The sequence below is a fragment of the Sapajus apella genome, unplaced genomic scaffold (assembly GCF_009761245.1).
Source record: "Sapajus apella isolate SASKATOON/1434 unplaced genomic scaffold, GSC_monkey_1.0 scaffold33, whole genome shotgun sequence".
NCBI lineage: Eukaryota > Metazoa > Chordata > Mammalia > Primates > Cebidae > Sapajus > Sapajus apella.
The window spans coordinates 5,020,882-5,043,625 of record NW_022436973.1 but is presented as its reverse complement, the minus strand read 5'-3'; the positions used below and the strand labels follow the sequence as shown (position 1 = coordinate 5,043,625).

The following is a 22,744-nucleotide window of genomic DNA, read 5'->3' as shown; positions in this document are numbered from 1 at the left end:
TGGTGGCACACAGCTCAAGTCCCAGCCACCAGGGAGACTGAGGTGTGAGGATCACCTCAGCCTGGGAGGTTGAGGCTGCAGTGAGCTGTGACTGCACCACTGCACTCCAGCCTGGGCAACAGAGTGATACCCTGTCTCAAAAAAAATTATTAAAAATATTAGCTTTTGGGCTGGGCACAGTGGCTCATGCGTGTAATCCCAGCACTTTGAAAGGCGAGGCAGTTGGATCACGAGGTCAGGAGTTCAAGACCAGCCTGACCAATTTCAATACTGAAACCCCATCTCTGCTAAAAATACAAAAATTAGGCAGGCATGGTGGTGGCACCAGCCTGTTGAGCCAGCTACTCGGGAGGCTGAGGAAGGAGAATCGTTTGAGCACAAGAGGTGAAGGTTGCAATGAAGATCACACCACTGCGCTCCAGCCTGGGTACAGAGCGAGACTTTGTCTCTAAATATATTTATATATTTATATATATACACGCATATATATATATATATATATGTGTGTGTGTGTGTGTGTGTGTGTGTGTATATATACATATATATATTCTTTGGATGGATAATAAATTCTCATGGTTCAACATTCAAAAGATATAAAAGATTATAGAGTAGGGTCTCACATCTACTCCTGTCCCCTAACCACCCACTTCCCATCTCAAGTTTGCCAATATTACCAGATTATGCGTACCTTTCTGATGATATTCTATGTATATACAGGTTCAGTATCTCTTATCCAAAATGCTTGGAAAAGCAACTCTGCCCCTCTGCTGGGTGAAGCATTTTACCCCTTCAGCCTTCCAAATGTCTCCCTTCTAGAAGAGGCTGTAGGTTTTAGGTTTACGTAACCAAAAGGCTCATGGGAGTATCGTTTTTCCACCAATATCCTCCTAACAAGGAAGAGTCTTGCCCCAAATAAAGCTCTACGCCTATCTCTAGTTACACAGAAGCTTAAGAGCCTTTTTGAAATGGTGGGATCTAGGGCTGGCTGTGGTGGCTCACGCCAATAATCCTCGCACTCTGAGAGGCCAAAGCAGGAGGACTGCTTGAGGCCAGGAGTTCAAGAGCAACTTGGGCAGCATAGCAAGACCCTGTCTCTGTTTTAGAAAGAAAGTTTTAAAAGAAAACAGAAATGTTCTGTGGATTATCATATTAAAAGAATAATAAGAGAAAATTAAATATTTTTTAAAAGAAATGATGGAATCCAGCTGTGTCATATTTCAAAAACACTGGCTTCTGACTTCTGCATGCCCAATTAGCAGAGTGTGATGGGGGGATGGAGAACCAGCAGGGCTCCCCGACGGCCTCGGGAGAGGTAGGGAGGGAGAAAAAAATGGGCCCAACTTTTCGGGAGAACAATTTGGCAATACCTTCTGAAAGCTTTAAAAGCATTGCTGGCCAGGTGTGGTGGCTCATGCCTGTAATCCCAGCACTTTGGGAGGCCGAGGAGGGCAGATCACCTGAGGTCAGAAGTTCGAGATCAGTCTGGCCAGCATGGTAAAACCCCGTCTCTACTTAAAATACAAAATTAGCCTGGTATGGTGGCACGTGCCTGTAATCCCAGCTACTTGGGAGGCTGAGGAAGGAGAATCGCTTGAACCCAGGAGGTGGAGGTTGCAGTGAGCCAAGATGGTGCCATTGCACTCCAGCTTGGGTGACAAGAGCAAAACTCCATCTCGAAAAAAAAAAAAAAATCATTGCTGCCCTTCAACTCAGCAATTCCTCCTCTAGGAATGTTTTCCTGAAAATAATAGCCAAGGGCGCTCACCAGGAGCTGGTCATTATAATGACAAAACCTTGGAGACAACTTGATGCCCAATAGTGTTTAATCCATCGCAGGACCCATATACAGTGGAATACAAGGAAACCGTGAAATAGATGGTGCAGACTCTGCGTCTGACATGGAGAGCTGGCCAGTGTTGCAGTTAAGAGAAAAAGGCACAGAGAATTTTGTGGGAAATAAAATCAACCAAAAGCAACTCCCAGCTTGATCTGACTCCCACAGGCCTCTCCAGCAGACTTACATATTTTCTTCTCTTGATGTAATCTCCTAATTCTGCTCCCAGTTAGCCAGGCTCTACCCCAACATGAACTTGGAGCTCCAGGGATCAGTGACCTCTGCCCCGCTCCTGAATTTCAGCCCTGGGAATGTGTCTGTGGAGCCCTATATGGAGATAGACGCCTTTGTACTCCCGCCCAGCTCCAACAAGGAGCTTGTCTTCCGGCTGAGTGTGGTAAGGTTCAGAGCCTTTGCAAATGCTGTTCCCTTTCCCTCACATGCTTTTCTCCCCACTCACCATCTGAATAATTCCTCCAGTTCTTAACTTAAATTCTACTTCCCGAGAGAGGCCTTTCTTGCTGGCTCTTACCCCCAATCTACCTTACACCGCTTGCCACTTTTTCCTTAGCATTTCATTATCTTTTTTCTGGGTGTTTACTACAAAGGTACTTTGTAGCTGTCTGCAGGTGTTTTGTTTAACGCATGTATCTCTCACTACGTGAGTCTGGGCTATTGTGGGGAGGAAGGTATTCGGGTCTTTGTCGATTTGCTCTGTTCTTTGTCTGTATTTGACCCTGGAAGACTACATTTCCCATGCTTCCTTGCACTCTGATCCAGGTCAGCCAATGGGAGGTACTGTCAGGAGAATGGAGGCGGGGAGGAAAGATGAAGCCAGAGTATTTTTTTCCTCTTTCTTTGTGGCGGGCAGAGGCTCAGGCTGTGACTGTGTCTCCTCCATGGTGACTTCCATGATTCCAACTCCACTCTTTGTTCCTCTAGTCCTGGGGTGGATACAGCCTCCTGTCTCTGCTAATCTCCGGGTGGCCTCACCAATGCTTTACTAGCTTCTCAACAATTCCATCACTTGTATAACCAATTCCCTGTGTTAAATTCCCTCTGCATTAAACATTGAGAGTGAGTTTTCCTTTTTCGATGGACTCTGTCTAATAGGGAAGAGATGCTGAGTCCTTTGGGGGCCCTGCTCTCTGGATGAAGAACTCTGCTCTCTTGTTTTTCGACTTTTGAAATCGACAAGTCAAATCTGGACAGGCTTGGTGGCTCACATCTGTAATCCCAGCACTTTGGGAGGCCGAGGCAGGTGGATCAATTGAGGTCAGGAGTTCGAGGCCAGCCTGGCCAACATGGTGAAACCCCGTCTCTACTAAAAATACAAAAAATTAGCTGGGTATGGTGGTGCATGCCTGTAATTCTAGCTACTGGGGAGGCTGAGGTAGGATAATCGCTTGAACCCAGGAGGCAGAGGCTGCAGTGAGCTGAAATGGCACCATTGCACTCCAGCCTGGGCAGCAAGAGTGAAACTCCATCTCAAAAAAAGAAAAATTAAAAATTAAAAAAAAAGGCTGGGCGCGGTGGCTCAAGCCTGTAATCCCAGCACTTTGGGAGGCCGAGGCGGGTGGATCACGAGGTCAAGAGATCGAGACCATCCTGGTCAACAAGGTGAAACCTCGTCTCTACTAAAAATTCAAAAATTAGCTGGGCATGATGGTGCATGCCTGTAGTCCCAGCTACTCGGGAGGCTGAGGCAGGAGAATTGCCTGAACCCAGGAGGCGGAGGTTGCGGTGAGCCGAGATCGTGCCACTGCACTCCAGTCTGGGTAACAAGAGCAAAACTCCGTCTCAAAAAAAAAAAAAAAGAAAAAATTTAAAAAAAAAGTCAAATCTCTGACAGGGTAATTCTTCCTAGATGCTATATCTGCAATTTAATATTGTTATTGTTATCAAAAGGGTCTTTATTAATATATTTTAAACTAAAATATAATTTATCATCTGGGTGTGGTGACTCACACCTGTAATCTCAGCACTTTGAGAGGTCCAGGCAGGAGAATCGCATGAGGCCAGGGGTTTGAGACCAGCCTGGGCAACATAGCAAGACTCCATTGCTACAAAAAAGAAAAAAAATAGCCAGGCATAGTGGCATGCACCTGTAGTCCTCGCTACTTAGGAGGGTGACATGGGAGGATCACTTGAGCCCAGGAGTTCAAGGCTGCAGTGAGCCATGATTGCACTCACTTTTAGAGAGATTCTAAAATAATAATGATAATTTATTATTGTTGTTGTTACTAGGGCTGAGTCTTGACCTGAGATAACTAGAAATGATCCTTTTTAGAGCTTTCCAGGGGTAGGTACCCTATACCTTCTCTTAGTAGTCTGTTCAAAGTTTAACTGCTATCATGGACAATTTCAAATAAAAATGTTCAAGCCCAAGTTCAAATATTAATTGAGCACCTACAGCAAGCCTTCTGAGAGTCTATAATCTAGTGGGCAAATTACCTGCTTTAGCTCACTGAGCTGTTTGTTGAGAGGAGACAGTTGGTCCCTCATCATCACCCTTCCTGTACATACAAGCTCCATCACTTACACCTGTTTCCTTCTATCGGCATTTCCAGGCCACTAATGTGTCCGCCATCTTGACCTTCAACACCAGCAAGATCACTGGGTTCCTGAAGCCAGGAAAGTAAGTTGGCCTCCTGCCCACAAGGGGGTGCCCAGCTGGGCTCCATCTATATACTGTAGCTGCTTCTGTGTAACTGGTGGCAGGGCGGTGGGGGGGACACCATTTGGAAAGGACACTTACATGTCACCCCAGTTGGCCCAATTCTCCTGCCCCACTGGTCCTGCCCCCACAAAGTTCAAATTGTTAAAGAATTCACTAAGACTTACTTTTTCATCTATGAATTTTAGATGCCAGCTATATTAACTTCCTGAAATGATAGAGTGAGCTTTTTGACACTACCCAATCGCCCTCTGACAGTCTTCCCGATGTCATTGAATTATTGCTTTTAGTTACTCAGTCATCTTTTCCACTCCTGCTCCCACCCGGCCTTTGGCCCTGTGCCTTCTCAAGCCCATCCTTTCCCACTTCTGGGGACCCCCATATTGCTTAGACTTGCATTAAGCCCACACCTCTGAATCTTCTCTGATTCATTATAGGGTAAAAGTGGAACTGAAAGAATCCAAAGCTGGAGTATTCAATGTAAGTTGTTGTTTTATTGATGACACGATTAGAATGTTAATTAATTTGGGGTGTTTCCTAAGCAATTGCTATGGCACCTATAATAGGAAATTCAAAAGGAGAAGAGTTGATTTTTGCCCTGGAGAAGTGTAGAAGGCCTTGAAAACACAAGACACAGGGCCAAAGAACAGTTATATCCTAATATAACACAATATATAATTAAGTCATCTACTGGACAGAATTCTTTTAACTGGAAGAGACAGAACGCCAATGGAAATCATCTTACACAAAGAGGAGAAATATATAGGATTATATAACTGAAAAGTAAAAATAAAAAAAACCGAAGACCAGAGGTTTCAGGCATAGCTGGATCCAGGTGTTCAAATTAGTGCCTCAAGAATCTCTCTCCATCTCTCTGTTCTGTTTTCATTTGTGTTCATTTCACTCTCAAGCACCTCTTGGAATCGGTGGCAAGCCCCTGAGTTTTCTACGGTTTCAGTTTCTTTTTTAAAAAATTAACAAAATTAAAAAAAAAAAAAATCCCTGTGCTAGCTCTCATTGTACTAATCTCAGGCACCCAGTCTTAAGCCAAGCACTGTGGCCAGAAGTTGGACAAGGCCAGTTGGCCCAGTGTGGATCTCATCTACACTCCAGGAGGCAGGATTTGCAGTCAGCTACATCCAAATCCTATGGACTAAGATTGGCGAGGAGGGTTGTTCCCTGGGAGGAGGTAGACTGTTATCAAAACAAGAGGAATTGAGTGCTGGGCAGGTAAAAGCAAGAAGTGATTTCCACAAGGTAGAAAAAGCGGTGAAGTAGATGGCCCCATATAAAAGGAGGAAAGCAACCAGGTGGCTCACACCTGTAATCCCAGCACTTTGGGAGGCCAAGGTGAGCAGAACACAAGGTCAGGAGTTTGAGACCGAGACCAGCCTGGCCAACATAGTGAAACCCCATCTCTACTAAAAATCCAAAAAAATTAGCCAGGCATGGTGGCGGGCACCTGTAATCCCAGCTACTCAGGAGGCTGAGCCAGGGGAATCACTTGAACCCAGGAGGCAGAGATTGTAGTGAGCCAAGATCATGCCACTGCATTCCAGCCTAGGCAACAAGAAGGAAATTCTGTCTCAAAAAAAATTTTAATTAAATAAAATAAAAGGAGGAAAGAGAATGTGAAGATCAGTGTGAGCTGAAGTGGTGGAGAAGAGCTTTCTGGAAAGAGGAAAGGAGGAGCCAGGTAGACTTTAATGTGCACCTCCACCTGTGCGCTGCCTCCCAGACTTTCCCAAAGCACTTATGAAATAGAAACAAACACAGAGGCTGTGGGGAGAGACACAGGGACACTGAGGATGGCTCCTTTCAGAAAATAAAGGGTGGAGTGAACAATGGCGCGCTCGTATTGGATCTGTGCATGTTTACTGCAAAGTAAAACATGCAAGTAAAACGTTTCACAAAAATCCATCCTATCAGGTTTTCAGAACATGAAATGTAAAAACAAGAACTATAGACTCAGATAAATTTACATTCAAGTCCTGATGCTACTGCCCAGTTTCTTGTAAGCCCCTTTCATTCTGTGGGCCTCAGTTTCCTGATATGTGAAATGGGGACATTAATATGAACTTTGAGGGATTGTGGTGAAGATTGAATCAGACATACACATAAAGCTCTGAGTTCTCTGCCTGGCAGATAGTGGGGGTTAAAAGTTCTGTTTCATGATTTTGGTAGAAAAGCTTATTTTGTTTCTATTAAAAATTTTAAAATTATACAAGAAGTTCAGGAAAAGCATTCTCACTGTAAATAAAATTGAATACTAACGATAAGGCTAAGGACACGTCAAATGTTGATGCTCTTTCTTTAGAGGAAAGACAGTTGGGTGTGTAACTTTCTAAAATTTTTCTATTTACTTGCATAGTAAATGTTCATCTCAAAAGAGTTTTATCTCATAAAATAGTAGCATGAGGTATTAATAGTTTGCTTTTTCCAAGTGTTTTGCTATGTTGGCACACACAGAGCCGCCCCACCCCCAGGGCGGCCGCGTGGCGATGTGCAGCGTGCCTCTCCTGCTCTCCTCCAGGCAGAGCTGCTGGAAGCGATCCTCAACTACTACATCCTCAACAACCTCTACCCCAAGTTCAATGGTAAGAATCACTGTGGATTTTGCCAAGTCGAAAGCGGACATTGGAGGAAAGAGAGTTGGACTTGGAAAACAGGGCTCTCCTGGGGACTGTGTGACCATGCGCAAGTCACTTCTCTCGGAGCTTAGCAGCCTGACTGTGACATGGAATCACTGAAGTTGGCCTCATCTCCCTCCAGGGTTCTAATGAGGGTTGGGGGCTGGGACAGCTCTTTGGGGCATGAGAAACCTCCTTATAAGCAGGAAAGAGGGACACATGGAAATGCCCCATATCCTGAAGAGGCAGCTGAAAGACTGAGGACCAAGTTAATATAGAAGGCACAAGGCAGCCGCCTCTGATCTCACATCTCCCAGTCAATTGCCCAACTGCCTAGTCAGAGAAGAAAACAAAAGACTTAAACCCTGTTTCCATGAAGCTTTGCTTCCTTTGGCTGCAACAGAGAGCAGGACAGGGCAAAGGACAGGGAGTGGATGCCCTGTTCCTTATCTTATCATGAATGTGTGCTTTCTCCAGACAGCACCATGCCTGGCAGCTTAGGCTCCCAAGTCAGCCTCCTGGGGTTCAAATCCCAGTTCTGCCACTTCCTAACTGTGTGACCTAGAACAAGTTACTTGGCCACTCTGTGCCTCAGTTTCCTTATCTGTAAAATGGAAAGAATAAGCACACCTACCTCATAGTCTTGGTAATCATTAAATGGGGACATACTGAATATAGAGTTTGCAGAGAACAACATTTTCAGTAAAAATCTGTCTCTAATTATTACTTATTCACCAATCTCTCTCAATGTTGTGCTTCAACCTCCAGATAAGTTGACCGAAGGCTTCTCCCTCCCTCTGCTGAAGCAGGTTCAGCTCTACGACCTTGGGCTCCAGATCCATAAGGTCAGCGGGTTCAGGGGGCTCTGAGGATATCTCAGGGGGCAGGTGGTTCACATGCTAGCTTCAGAGGCTATGACTCATGGGTGACACCCAGCCCAGCCCTGCAGCTGAGAAAGTCTGACTGGGGCAGAACCGGTGCTCCTGGGCCTTGCCATATACCACAAAGCCATCCATGTGCCCTTCAGAAGTGGCCCCTCTGCCATTGCAGGTGGCATTTGACACAGCCCTGTGCCACCACCACCTCTCACCCCCACTATGAGGGGCGTGAGGAAAGCTGAAGACCAGCTCGTTTTGAAAATACTGCAGCTTGGGAGCAGTGGCTCACGCCTGTAATCCCAGCATTTTGGGAGGCTGAGGAGGTGGATCACCTGAGGTCAGGAGTTCAAGACCAGCCTGGCCAAACATGGTGAAACCTGTCTCTACTAAAAATGCAAAAATTAGGCGTGGTGGGGGGCAACTATAATCCCAGCTACTTGGGAGGCTGGAATAGGAGAATTGCTTAAATCTGGGAGGTGGAGGTTGCAGTGAGCTGAGATCGCACAACTGCACTCCAGCCTGGGCAGCAGAGCGAGACTCCACCAAAAAGAAAATACTGTAAGTCCTAGACATAGCATTAGGTCAGGCTCTGAAAGCCACTTGTAAGTTTTAAGTTTTTCTTCTACATTTTTAGGTTGAAGACGTTATTATAAATATATGTTTGGCATGCCTCCCCATTTAAACAAGTACTACTACTATATATACATTTTTTTTTTTTTTTTTTTGGGACGGAGTTTCGCTCTTGTTACCCAGGCTGGAGTGCAATGGCGCGATCTCGGCTCACCGCAACCTCCGCCTCCTGGATTCAGGCAATTCTCCTATTTCAGCCTCCTGAGTAGCTGGGATTACAGGCAAGCGCCACCATGCCCAGCTGATATTTTGTATTTTTAGTAGAGACGGGGTTTCACCATGTTGACCAGGATGGTCTCGATCTCTTGACCTCGTGATCCACCCACCTCGGCCTCCCAAAGTGCTGGGATTACAGGCTTGAGCCACCGCGCCCGGCCCCACATTTTTTTTTTTTTTTTAAGACAGAGTCTCGCTCAGTCACCCAGGCTGGAGTGCAGTGGCACAATCTTGGCTCACTGCAACCTCTGCCTCTCGGGTTCAAGAGATTCTTGTGCTTGAGCCTCTGGATTAGCTGGAACTACAGGCTCCTGCCACCACTCCCAACTATTTTTTATTTTTATTTTTATTTTTTTTTTTGTATTTTTGGTAGAGATGAGGCTTCACAATGCTGGCCAGGCTGGTCTCAAACTCCTTGCTTCAAGTGATCCGATTGCCTCGGCCTCCCAAAGTGCTGGGATTACAGGCATGAGCCACGGTGTCCAGCCAACGCTATATACACTAAAAAATTATTCATAGGCCAGGCACAGTGGCTCACGTCTGTAATCCCAGAACTTTGGGAGGCCAAGGCGGGTGGATCACAAGGTCAAGAGTTCAAGACCAGTCTGGCCAAGACAGTAAAACCCCATCTCTACTAAAAACACAAAAAAATTAGCTGGGTGTGGTGGCGTGGGCCTGTAGTCCCAGCTACTCGGGAGGCTGAGGCAGGAGAATTGCTTGAACTCGGGAGGTGGAGGTTGCAGTGGGCCGAAGTCACACCACTGCACTCCAGCCTGGCGCCTGGTGACGGAGTGAGACTCTGTCTCAAAAAAATAAAAAAATAAAAAAATAAGCCAGGCTTATTTTTTTTACAGGCACCACCGGTGGCAGGTGCCTGTAATCCCAGTTACTCAGGAGGCTGAAGCAAGAGAATTGCTCAAACCTGGGCAGCAGAGATTGCAGTGAGCCGAGATCACGCCACTGCACTCAAGCCTGGGCAATAGGCTTTTTCGTCTCCAAAAAATAAAAGAAAAAGTTATTCATAAACCTATTGCTTCACTACAACCACAGTTTGAATTTTGGTGTACTTCTAGTGCTTTTTGTTTTAAGGATTTTAAGTTTGCTTGTTTTGCCCAGTTGCATTACTACTGCTCATAACTGTTTTTCTCTTTCCCTTTTTGTAAACTTAAAATTTTTCTTAACTTAAGGTTCTTTTTTAAGCTTAACTTAAAAACTATTTTAATATCAAGAAATATGTCTGATTTTTCACTGCTCAAACTATTATTCTGACCAGGCGTTTTGTGATCTATCTGTGCTCCCAGTTTTCAGGTTATCTTTTGAGGTGAAATGAACTGGGTTGGCAGACTCGTTAGCGGGAAGGGGATGCTGCGCTGTGACTGGTACATCGTTAACATCAGAAAATAATAGGCATTAAAGGGAATGAAGGACGGGGGGATGACTAGGAACCTAGAAACGTCACTGGGCTTTTGTGATGATTAAAGGGCAAGTGTGATCGCTTCTAGCTCAATGTTTGACACACGGAAAGTAATTAGATTTATTATATATTATCATATTCATTAGAATTTTGAGGTCAACTCTGCCCAGGTGTCAAACCACCAAAAACAAAGGATGGATCACTGTGGGAAAGAACTGAACTTGGCCTTTGGTTCAGAATTCCTGCCCTTCTGGGTGACAGAAACATAAGAAGAGCAGGAGAGTATACCCCAGCAGTTCACAAGTTTTCGTTATTTGCTAAGAAGAGAAAATTTAGGTGACACAAAGGACACTGAGAGGCCTGTCAGGCAGCAGCAGCTCAGGGAATGACAAATCAATCCCTGCCTTAGAGAAGGCAGTTGGGAAAAGCTGTGCTTTATGGAGACCTTGGGGACCGAGGCATACTCGCAATTTATGCACTGACCTGGATTCTGGCAGAGCTTGTGTTTCCCAAGATGTGGGTTCCCTTTCAATCATAAGTGCATCTTTTCAGAGTAGAGGATGCCCTTTACCATCCTGTCCTGTCCTGTTTTTCCTAGGGCTTCCTGTTCTTGGGTGCCAACGTCCATTACATGAGAGATTGAGGACAAGAAAGATGAAGCTTGGAGGCTACAGCTGGGTCTGCATGTTGCATTTCCAGCTGTGCAGCACGTCTCGGAGATTCTTGAAAAAGGAAGACATTTCTGTTCTCAGCTCTGGGGGTGAGGTCTGCTTGGCCTTCGCCTCCACCCTCCCCCTCTTCACCAGATGCATGCCCTCTCTGAGTCTGGAGTTTGCTTTCCCCTCCAGGAGGGACCACCCTCCCCACTGACCTGGGATATCTTTACAAGCAGGCACTGTATTTTTTATTTGCAATCTGATCTCCATGCCTAGCAGAGTGCTGGCACTTAGTAGGTCCTCAATAAATATTTATTAAATGATGAGATGAAGGAATCACCTGGTATTCTAGCTGAACCTCATCACTGCCTGCCCTCTTCTGGCCTCAGGGGTCTTTGGATAGTCAGCCCCATCTGTGGTCTCCAAGGCCCCTTTCTCGTCGCTGCTGCTATGGGAACCTCAATGAGAGAACCAGGGATTCTGTACATCACTTAGCCCTGGACCTGGCGCTGATGCTCCGTCCCTAAGGCCCTTGTCCTGTCTCAGGCAGGGGCTTACTTCAGCATCTCTCCCTCCCTCATTTCTTGCCTGCCAGGGGAGCCAATGATCTCCCAGAGCAAAAACTCAGCATCCTGCTGCTTTCCCCCATTGAAGCAGGTGTAAATTAGGAGGAAATGGATCTGTCTAGGTTTTTGGTCCAACCCAAATAAAAAGCTCATCCAACTGTTGTTTATGAGCCCCAAGCCTGGAGGGAGAGGCCATGATTTCTAATTACTGAACAATGAGCCCTTGATCAGACTTAATAAAGAGTTGTTTCCAAGTTACGTTGTTGGACTCCCAGGGACTGGGAGTCAGAAGACTCCTTTGATAATTTTTTTTTTTATTGTGTTAATGAGCAGATGGATGGCGCTTCAGGCTAGCAGAAAATTCACAGGGAATAGTCCCATTTACCCTGTGTGTGACAGAGATGTGTTCCACAATGGGACGATGTGTGTCACCCAGCTGGTGGAAGGGGAAGCTACGGCCCCACCTCCTCTCTCCTCTCTGCTTTTGTTCACGTGTTTGCCACCTTTGTCCATCCCTACGGCAGACTGGCGAAGGGCTCAGGCTTCATCCGGTACTAGCTGTGTGGCCTTGGGCAGGTCACTTTCCCCCTGGGGTCCTCATCTACGAAATGATGATGTTGATTGTAGTAGTCACTTCCTGGGGCTGCAGTGAACACTGATATACAAGCATCTGTTTGAGTTCCTGCTTTCAATTATTTAGGGTTTATACCTAGGAATGGAATCGCTGGGTCACATGATAATTTTAGGTTTACGGTTTAGTCTTTTTTTCTTCCCTGAGACAGAGTTTTGCTCTTGTTGCCCACGCTGGGAGTACAATGGCCTGACCTCAGCTCACTGCAACCTCCACCTCCCAGGTTCAAGTGATTCTCCAGCCTCAGCCTCCCGAGTAGCTGGAATTGCAGGCATCCACCACCACACCCATATAATTTTTGTATTTTTAGTAAAGACCGGGTTTTACCATGTTGACCAGGCTGGTCTTGAACTCCTGACCTCAGGTGATCCACCCACCTTAGCCTCCCAAAGTGCTGGGATTACAGGCGTAAGCCATCTTGCCCCACCTGCATTTCTTCTTTCTAAGGAGCCCAAGAGGTAGCTTAGAAGAAAAGACATGTGCACGCCAGGATAGCCCATGTTGTGCTGTAAGCGACAGCAGCATGGAGAAATCCCGGCAATGTAGGTAACAAGGTCAGGGTCAGCCACAGGTCTGAGTAGGTGGAAAGATGAGAGTTGCGGGGTGTAGTATCAAGGGGTTAGGCAAACAATAGCATCAATAAGTCTGCGTGTGTGGGGAGGGCAGGAGAAGAAAACGAAGCAAACCCAAAACTAAGTATAGCACTGGGCCGCCGCCATCAGACAGTCAGGCAGGGGCTGGCACAGCCAAGGCACTCCGCTTTTTTCACTGGAAAAGTCCAAAAGACACTTCCCTGTTAGTACACAGAGATCTTCTGCATTTGATTTTTCAGATTTAACACAGCTACGTAATATTCCACATTTGTGTATGTACAAATGATTTCTCATTCATGCATTTAAAGATGCATAGGATCTCCTGGTGAGATATACAATTTATTTAACCAATGCCTACTTACGATTCTTCAGGTTGTTTTAAAACTTCTGCTTTTATAAATAATGTTTCAATGAATAGCTATATTCATATGCCAATTCATATATGTGCAGGTACATTTTAGGATAAATGCCCAGAAATCAAATCCAGTAACTCTGACTCTTCAGTTAATTTAGGAAACTGGCATTTGCTCACTTTCTCCTCTTTCCAGACTTTCCCCTTATCCTGAGGTGGTGCCTGGGCATACAGGGATGTTAAGGGGTCCACATGGTATCATGGCAGTGGAGTGAAGCAGGGCATAGTAAAGAATTTAACCTTGCTCAAAGAGAGACCCGGCTTTTGTCTGTGGCCCCTGGAAGGTAATCTCTAAGTCCTTGGAATGCTTGCCTGGTAAGAGTGTCTTTGTTTACCTGGGGGCTTTGGTCCATGACAGATAGTCTAACGAGGGAAGCCATGGTAGGGCCTTTGGTCACATCATATCAGCTTAACCTCTGAAGATGCTGAAGACCGAGCCCAGCCACATGGACAGCCAACCAGGATGGCATGATCAAGCCCCAGAAAGACTCTGGGGATATCCGGATGATTCTCAGGGGAAATGCCTGAGTTCAAAGAACAATAGCCGGGAAGGAAGTTCCTATGAGTGCTGAGGGAGATGGTGGGAAGGTGAGGTGCAGAACTTCACGACGAACAAAGGTAGTCTTATTATGCAGATGAAGTCCCCCATCTAATCTCTGAGCTGCACTCAAAGGATAGATGGAGAAGTCTGGGCGTGGTGATTACCCCAAGTCTTTCCTCTGCTTAATCTTTCCTAGCTATTTGATGAGATTAGGAAGGGGGTCTTAAGATAACTGCGTTTATTTTGGAAAAAAGGTTTGGCTGCGTGCCCCCAGTTGGCAATACTTCATGCGTATTGTCACACGTCAATGCTGGAAAAATGCTGCTGTCCACAACTCCAGGGTGAGAGGGCAGCTGGACTGGAAGCTCTGTGTTAGAACTTTCTTGGACTCTGCCCTGTGTTACTCTTTCCTGGGCTGATTTTTTTTTTTTTTTTTTTTTTTTTTTTTTTTTTTGAGACAGAGTTTCATTCTTGTTGCCCAGGCTGGAGGGTGATCTTGGCTCACCACAACCTTCGCCTTCCAGGTTCAAGTGATTCTCCTGCCTCAGCCTCCCTAGTAGCTGGGATTAAGGGCATGGCATCACCACGCCCAGCTAATTTTGTATTTTTAGTAGAGATGGGGGTTTCTCCATGTTGGTCAGGCTGGTCTCAAACTCCCAACCTCAGGTGATCCACCCGCCTCAGGCTTCCAAAGTGTTGGGATTACAGGCTTGAGCCACTGCACCTGGCCCCTTGGCTGATTTTAATTGGTATCTTTTTGCTGTAATAAAATAAAATCATGAGTACAACAGCTTTAAGTGAGTTCTGTGAATCTTTCTGGCAATTTTTCAAACTTAAGGGTGGTCTCGGCCACTCCTGAACTTGCAATTGCTGTCAGAAGTGCGAGTGGCCTTGTGGACAGTGCTGCCTCTAACTTCGCACAAGGAGTCTTCTCCTCCCCAGTTCCTTCACTCACTGGACATGCCGCTGACCAGAGATGCTGTCTGAGCATGAGGCCAGTGACACAGAGGCCTATTCACTGTGGCCTGGTCAGGGCCTGAAGGTCCCTCACCTCCTGCCCCCAGCTGCTTCATTCTCAGATCTGCTCTTGGTGCTACTAACCCTGTACTGATCAGGCTTCCTACTTGCAAACTTTAGCATCCACTCTGGTTAGTACAGGCAGAAAGGGGGGCTGTTAAAAGACATTAGATTGTTCTCAAATGGTTGGGAGGATAAACAGAGTTGAGGCTGAGCTTCCAAACTGGTCACGGGGTTAATCAGATGCAGACCATACCAGGACATATAATCTCACTTTCTCATTAACCCCATTGATTTTTAAGGTATTTTATCATACACCAGGATCAACATATACTTATAAGATCCCCTTGTCTTAACTATCTAAGACTGCAACACTCAGTTAATGTTCAACTATCTGTTTGTGAAATACCTCTTAGCCCAGTGCTTCTCAAACTTTAATGTGCCTATGAATTCCCAGAGCATCTTATTAAAATGCAGATTCTGATACAGCAGGTCTGGGGAGGCACTGAAAATCTAACCATCTCCCAGGTAATTCCAATGCTGCTGGTCCTTGAGTAGCAAGATCAAGTCAACTCTGTGGAAGTAAGAATGTTCTCACTGTCATGTAACCCCCTAGAACAGCACCTGGCACACTGTAGGTGCACAGTTAGACATTTGTCATGCATGAATGGATTTGGCCCATAGATCAAACGTAGCCCAGCTTCCCCCTCCATCTAGCACTATGTGAATTGTTGGTCCTCAGAATCTCCAGTGGTCAGGAGCCCAGAAGAGAAAACTGGAAATTTCTCAAAAGCCAAGTCATGACAAAATGATTCAATCACTGACATAGTTTGCTATGTCCTCACCCAAATCTCATTTTGAATTGTTGTTCCCATAATCCCCACGTATTGTGGGTGAGACCCAGTGGGAGGTAATTAAATCATGGGGGTGGTTACCCTCATGCTGGTCTTGCAATAGTGAGTGAGTTCTCATGAGATTTGATGGGATTTTTTTTGTCTGTTTGTTTTTTTGAGATGGAGTCTTGCTCTGTTGCCCAGGCTGGAATGCAGTGGGGCAGTCTTGGCTCACTGCAACCTGGGCCTCCCAGGCTTCAAGCAGTTCTCCTGCCTCAGCCTCCCGGGTAGCTGGGATTACAGACATCTGCCACCATGCCCAGCTAACTATTTGTATTTTTAGTAGAGATGGGGTTTCACCACATTGGTCAGGCTGCTCTTGGACTCCTGACCTCAAGTGATCCACCTGCCTCAGCCTCCCAAAGTGCTGGTGTTACAGGCATGAGCCACCACACCTGGCCAAGATTTGACGGTTTCATAAGGGGCTCTTGCCCCTGTGCTCAGCACTTCTCCTAACTGCCACCCTGTGAAGAAGGTAACTTTCTTCTCCTTCACCTTCTGTGATAATTCTAAGTTTCCTGAGGCCTTCCCAGCGATGCCAAACTGTGAGTCACTTAAACCTATTTCATTTATAAATGACCCAGTCTTGGGTGTGTCTTCATAGCACTGTGAAAACAGACTAATACAGTCACCTTGCTGAGGTCAGGTGGCCAATTTTTGCAATATTGCTAGATCAGGTGTGGTCTCAATGAAAAACCCCCTTGTAGGGAGAATGCACAAATTTCCCATACAGAAAAATTCTAAGTAATGTATGTAAATACTGCCCTGCAAGAAATGGGGAGCACAACTTTCTACCCCATAAGTATGGGCTTTGCTTCCAAAGAATAGAGTATGGAAGAGTGGTGGGGGAGTAGACTTATCAAGAAACCTGACAAACACTCCATTAGCCAGCTGATCCAGGTTAAAATCCTCAGCGATAAGTCATGTTGATAGTAAGCATCTCAGTTCAGGCTGCTATAACAAATTACCATAGACTCAGGGACTTAAACCACAAACCTTTGTTCTCACAGTTCCAGAGGCTGGAAGTCTGGGATTGGGATGCCAGCATGGCCAGCGAGGGCCCTCCTCTGCGTAGCAGGCTGCTGACTTCCCACTGTCTCCTCACATGGGGGAGAGCAAAGAGAGGGAAGCAAGCTCTCTCAGGTCTTGTCTTCTGATGGCACTGTTTCATCCAGGTTAGCCTAATCTGCCTTACATATTTTGAAACTCAACCTAAAGATTCCTCTGTACATTGTGAACTATAACCCAAATGGAGTTGTAAACAGACTATACCCTACTCTGTGCCAATCACCGAGTTCTGGCCAGTCAAAGGTGGCCAGCTGTTCAAACCGTTCAAATAAGGCAAACGTAGAGCTGTAGCCAATCCGGCTGTTTCTGTACCTCACTTCCATTTTCTGTACATCACTTTCCTTTTTCTGTCCGTAAATCTTCTACCACCACGTGGCTGCACTGGACTCTCTGAGCCTGCTGTGGCTCGGAGGCTGCCAATTCGCTAATGGTTCTTGTTCAGTTAAACGCTTCTAAATTTAATTCCGCTTAAGTTTCTTCTTTTGGCTGCATGCTGTGGCTCACGCCTATAATCCCAGCACTTTGGAAGGCCAAGGCGGGCAGATCGCTTGAGGTCAGGAGTTGGAGACCAGCCTGGCCAACATGGCAAAACCTGGTCTCTATTAAAAATACAAAAATTAGCCAGGCATGGTGGCATGCTTCTGTAATCCCAGCTGCTCAGGAGGCTGAGGCAGGAGAATCACTTGAACTCAGGAGGCAGAGGTTGCAGTGAGAATGAGAAGAGATCACACCACTGCACTCCAGCCTGGGCAACAGAGCGAGACTCCGTCTCAAAAAAATAAAATGAAATAAAATAAAAATAAAAGTAAATAAATATTTTCTTTTAACAGTGCTAATTCTATTCTTGAGGGCTCCACCTTCGTGACCTAATTACCTCCCACAGGCCCTACCTCCAGATGTTATCCTATTGAGGATTTAGATATCAACATGTGAATTTGGGCAGGACACAAATATTCAGTCCAGTAGGTGTCCCTGACGTGGTGAGATGAGAATGGCACTCGATGGTCTTCCTCCTACACTCAAAGTGAAAAACATCAGACAAACCCAAATGCAATGGCATTCTACAAAAACTCCGGGCCAGTTCCCCTCAAAACTGTCAAGGTCATTAAAAGCAAGGACAGTGTGAGAAACTAGCACGGCCCAGGGGAGCCTCAGGAGACTCGAGGATTAAATTCAGTGTGGCATCTGGGTGGGACCCTGGAAAATGAAAAAGACATTAGAGAGAAAAATAATAAAATTTGGATAAAGTTATGGAGTTAATAAGAATATGTCAATCATTAGTTGCAATAAATGTACTATTAATATAAGATGCCAACAGTAGGAGACCCGGGGATAGGATATATGGGAATTCTCTTTATGATCTTTACAAATCTAAAATTATTTTTAAAATTTTTTTTGTAAAGAAATCAAAAATTATGTTTTATTTATTTACTGAGAGAAGGTCTTGCTCTGTCACCCAGGCTGGAGTGCAATAGTATGATCACAGCTCACTGTAGCCTACACCTCCTGGGCTCAAGCAATCCTTCCACCTCAGCCTCCTGAGTAGCTAGGACCACAGGGGCTTGCCACCACGCCCAGCTAGTTTTTGAGCTCTCTGCAGAGGCTTGGTTTCAGCATGTTGCTCAGGCTGGTCTCGAACTCCTGGACTCAAGCAATCCACATGCCTTGGCTTCCCAAAGTGCTGGTCCAGTTTCGTTTTTTAAATCTAAAACTACTAAATCGTTTTCTGTAAATCTAAAACTATTCCAAAATAAAAAGTTCATTTAAATTTTTTTTTAGGGTGAGCATGGTGGCTCATGCCTGTAACCCCAGCACTTTGGGAGGCCAAGGGGAGTGGATCACCTAAGGTCAGGAGTTTGAGACCAGCCTGGCCAGCATGGTGAACCCTTGTCTCTACTAAAAAAATACAAAAATTTGCTGGGTGTAGTGGTGGGCACCTGTAATCCCAGCTACCTGGGAGACTGAAGCAGGAGAAGTGCTTGAACCTGGGAGGCAGAGGTTGCAGTAAGCCAAGGTCACACCACTGCACTCTAGCCTGGGAGACAGAGGGCGATTCTGTCTCAAAAAAAAAAAAATTTCTTTTAAGCTTAGAAAAAAAATTTCATCCATTGGCAGAATGTCAATGATCAGAAGTCACCAATTATCTACAGAGGAAATCGTGGGCCAGAAAGGTCATCAGCACAGTCCTCCCCAAAAATGGCGATAGCAATTGATTTGTTGGTGGCTACTTTGAACTTGGGAGCCAACAGAATCTACATAATAGGGTTTCAAATGCCTTTCAGAACCGATCTTGTATCACAGATGCAGGAAGAGGGTTTAGGTTTTCCTCTTCAGTGTGTCTTCTCTAGGAATGAAATCCCCATTGTCTGACATCTTGGTGGGTGACTGGTATTTAATGAGCAGCCTCAGAGTGCTGTTGTTGAAGAATTTAAATTCCCCATCAGGCCCAGGAGCAGTGGCTTACACCTATAATTCCAGCACTTTGGGAGGCTCAGGCAGGAGGATTGCTTGAGCCCAGGAGTTCAAGACCAGCCTGAGCAACACAGCAAAATCCGTGTTTAAAAAAAAAAAAAAAAAAAAATCCCCATCAGGGAAGCACATCCCCAGCTCAGACTCCTCACCCAATAAAAATAACACCAGGGCTGGTCCCCACAGTCCTCCGGCTATGCTCCCAAAGGCTGTCTCCTGGCTTCTTCCGGACATCTCTCTGCTCCTGACGCAGGGCTCTGTGAAGGTCTCTCAGGCTCAAACCTGGGCCCTGTTCTTTTTTTCTGTCATCTGGATATTTTTAAAAGGATGTATGTTCTCACATTCCTAGGGGATGTCAGCCTCCAAAACTTTGAAGACTATCCCCGCTTGTCCTGTTTCCAGTCCAGCCTTCTCTGGAGATGCCAGCCTATCCCCTAACTGCAGGCTTGATGTCCCTGTCAGGCTAACTGGATTTGGGGCGCTGCACCCAGCTGGTGTGCCAGGGAAGAGGTAGAGGCATCCTGGGGATTGCTCCTGGAGCCTGGTGCATAAATTCCCCCACAGCACATCCACCTGGGCCTGCTTCTCCCAGCCCGCAGAGGAACGCTGGTAGTAAAACACAGCAGAACACACGGCTGCTTTATGGGCCAGAAGAAAACGATTTCCCATCTGGGGCCACTATAGAATCTAGGGCTCAATTCTCTACTTTCCCTTAGAGAAGGCTTTCCTTCTGTCTCAAGTGATCTCATGGGGCCATTAATACAGACAGAGCAGAGAAATCCCAGGGCCAGGTGGGCTGTTTTTAAAAGAACGTTCTCACCATCTCACCTTGTGGTGGAGCGTTCGAACCAGAGAAATCACCTGCATCCTCCACACCCCATCAAGCCCAGCTTTCAGTCCCACCCTTGGGCCCCCCAGCTAGCCTTCTAGGACCTGCAGTTCAATCAGAAGTATTTCTCACCCGGGAGGCGGAGGCTGCAGTGCGCCGAGATCGTACCACTGCACTCCAGCCTGGGTGACAGAGCAAGACTCCATCTCAAAAAAAAAAAAAAAAAAAAAAAAAGAAAGAAAAGAAAAGAAAAGAAAAAAAGGACTTCTCTAAGAACTGCCCCTGCACACTGCCCTGTTGAGAGTCAATATCAAACGGCTGAAATAAAAAACACAGATACAAAGTGTTGGCAAGAACATGGAACAAATGGAAAACGTGTGCCCTGTTGGTGGGAGTGTGTCTGCATCAGTCTGGGCTGCTTATAACAAATTGCCATAGACTGGGTGGCTTAAACAGCCAACATTTATTCCTGACAGTTCTAGGGGCTGGGAAGTTCAAGATCAAGGTGCTGGCAGACCTGGTGTGTGGTAAAGGCCATCTTTCTGATTTGCAGATGACCATCTTCTCAAGGTATCTACACATGTCAAAGAGCAGAGAGAAAGGAAGCAAGTTCTCTTGTGCATCTTCTGATGAGGGCACTAATCCCATCATGAGTGCTCTATCCTCATGACTTCATTGCCTCCCAAAGGACACATCTCCATATACCAACATATAGGGTATTAGGGTTTCCACATTTGAATTTTGGCTATAGTCTCAGCTACTCAGGAGGCTAAGGCAGGAGGCTCATTTGAGCCCAGGTGTTCAAGTCCAACCTTGGCAACATAGTGAGACCTTTAAAAAAAAAAAAAAAAAAAAGCGCTGCATAAGATTCCATTGGATGACTATTTCCCAGTTTATTCAACTATCCCCCATTGATAGACATTCAGGTGGCTTCCAGTTCTTTACCACTACAAATATATGAATTGAAACATGCACATTCAGTCCACAGATATTCATAAATTTGCATAGCAGAGTGCAAAGTGGTGCAACCATTGGAAATCTGTTTGGCAAGATGTATCTGCTAAAGTTGAACATGCATGCTGAGCCCCTTGACCCAGGAACTCCACTTTTCAGCATATACTCAACAGAAATGCCTACATATGTTCAACAAAGGATGCGTATAGGTATGTTCATAAAGCACTTTTCCTAATAGCCCCCAACTGGAAATAACCCAAACATTCATCAACAGTAGATGGATAAATGGTGGCACACTCACAGTTGTTTAATGGAATATTAAATAGCAATGAGCATGAATGAACTAAACCACACACCACAACATGGGTGAATCCCACAAACAGATGCTATGTGAAAGATGCCTGGCATAATTCCACTGATACAACATTCAAAAGAGGGCAAAACTAATTCACGGAAGCAAAGCTAGACAAGTGGTCAGGCTTCAAGGTGGGATGCGGGGATAGTAACTAGAAAAGGAAGCGAGGGGTTCTGGGGTTTGGTAATGTTTTGCTTCTTGATTCATGTGCTGGTTGCATTAGTGAGCTCACTTTGAGAACATCTGTCTCTCTATATACTTGTCTGTATATATATTATACTTCAAAATAAAAGTATCTATCAGAAGGATATTCTGTATGTGTGAGACTCTTTATAGTGTCTTTGATTACTTAGGCTCACAATAAACAAAGCACCATTTTTTAGATTTTTTCATCCAAATATATCAAGATATACATTGTGTACAGCTGCTTACTTAGTGAGCATTGTTTGCATTGTTTGTTATAGCCAAGTAATAACAAAACGAGAATGAAAGAAATCTCTATGGTCCTTAATAGGATACTAGTAGTTAAATTATGGTATATAGCCATGCAAAGGAATACTATGCAGCTATTAAAAATAATGAAAGAATGAGGCCCATCTACGTGTGCAGACATAGAAGAGTGTGAAGAATTATGAGGTGGAAATAGGAGGCTGCAGAACAGCAGGTACAGTATTATCTTCTTTACTTTAAAAAGACGTAGACACATGCATGCATTGTCCTTTCCAGCAGTGATGACCTACCCACGAGAACATGCCTCTCACAATGGATCTCCTTCATCCCTCTCCAGAAGAGGAGAAGAGGAAAAACAAGAAGAAACGCCTGGTGCAGAGCCCCAATTCCTACTTCGTGAATGTGAAATGCCCAGGATTCTATCATATCACCAGGGTCTTCAGCCATGCACAAACAGTAGTTTTGTGTGTTGGCTGCTCCACTGTCCTCTGCCAGCCTACAGGAGGAAAAGTGAGGCTTACAGAAGGATGTTCTTTCAGGAGGAAGCAGCACTAAAAGCACTCTAAATCAAGATGAATGGGAAACCATCTCAATAAACACATTTTGGATTAAAAAAAAAAAAGATACAGACACATGTATGCATGCTTATATATGTACGGGAAACCGCTAAGAGATTACCTAAGATACTGAAACAGAAGTTACCTCTGGAGAATGGGAATGAAGCATTGGTAAAGCTGGGAAAGTTTTATTTTCCTTCTTGTACCATTGTGTATTATTTGGATATTTTAAGCAAGCAAATATTACTCCTTAAAAGTAACTTCTCTGGCCAAACGCAGTGGCTCACACCCAGCATTTTGGGAGGCCAAATGGGAGGATTGCTTGAGGCCAGGAGTTTGAGACCATCCTGCGCATAGGGAGACCTTGTCTCTACAAAAAAATAAAAATTAAAAAAAAAATAAAATTTTTAAATGAATTTTTGAATGTATTAATTTTCTATTGCTGCTGTTATAAATTAGCCACAAACTGAATGA

General features: G+C 45.3%; 2 protein-coding genes across 4 annotated transcripts in view; both read left to right on the top strand.

Moving 5' to 3' along the window:
- LBP (lipopolysaccharide binding protein) overlaps nucleotides 1–11,271 on the top strand; it is a 36,001-nt gene extending 24,730 nt beyond the window's left edge. The window contains exons 10-15 of one of the 3 annotated variants that reach the window (XM_032294970.1): nucleotides 2,064–2,231; nucleotides 4,405–4,472; nucleotides 4,949–4,991; nucleotides 7,045–7,108; nucleotides 7,910–7,986; nucleotides 10,878–11,271. In XM_032294970.1, the coding sequence (XP_032150861.1) occupies nucleotides 2,064–2,231; nucleotides 4,405–4,472; nucleotides 4,949–4,991; nucleotides 7,045–7,108; nucleotides 7,910–7,986; nucleotides 10,878–10,922 (465 nt within the window). In that variant the 3' untranslated portion in view covers nucleotides 10,923–11,271. Of the gene's footprint in view, nucleotides 1–2,063; nucleotides 2,232–2,701; nucleotides 2,912–4,404; nucleotides 4,473–4,948; nucleotides 4,992–7,044; nucleotides 7,109–7,909; nucleotides 7,987–10,877 lie in introns of those variants that run through there. The other 2 variants (XR_004274072.1, XM_032294971.1) reach the window with 2 other exon arrangements.
- Nucleotides 11,272–21,995: 10,724 nt separating this feature from the next.
- On the top strand, nucleotides 21,996–22,322 carry LOC116562701 (40S ribosomal protein S27-like). The gene has a single exon (XM_032294969.1). The coding sequence runs from the start codon at nucleotides 22,014–22,016 to the stop codon at nucleotides 22,266–22,268; it is 255 nt and encodes an 84-aa protein (XP_032150860.1). The 5' UTR covers nucleotides 21,996–22,013; the 3' UTR covers nucleotides 22,269–22,322.
- The last annotated feature ends 422 nt before the right edge of the window (nucleotides 22,323–22,744 follow it).

Coding starts and splice junctions, on each gene's coding strand:
- LOC116562701 (XM_032294969.1), top strand. CDS start 22,014: ATGCCTCTCACAATGGATCTCCTTCATCCCTCTCCAGAAGAGGAGAAG.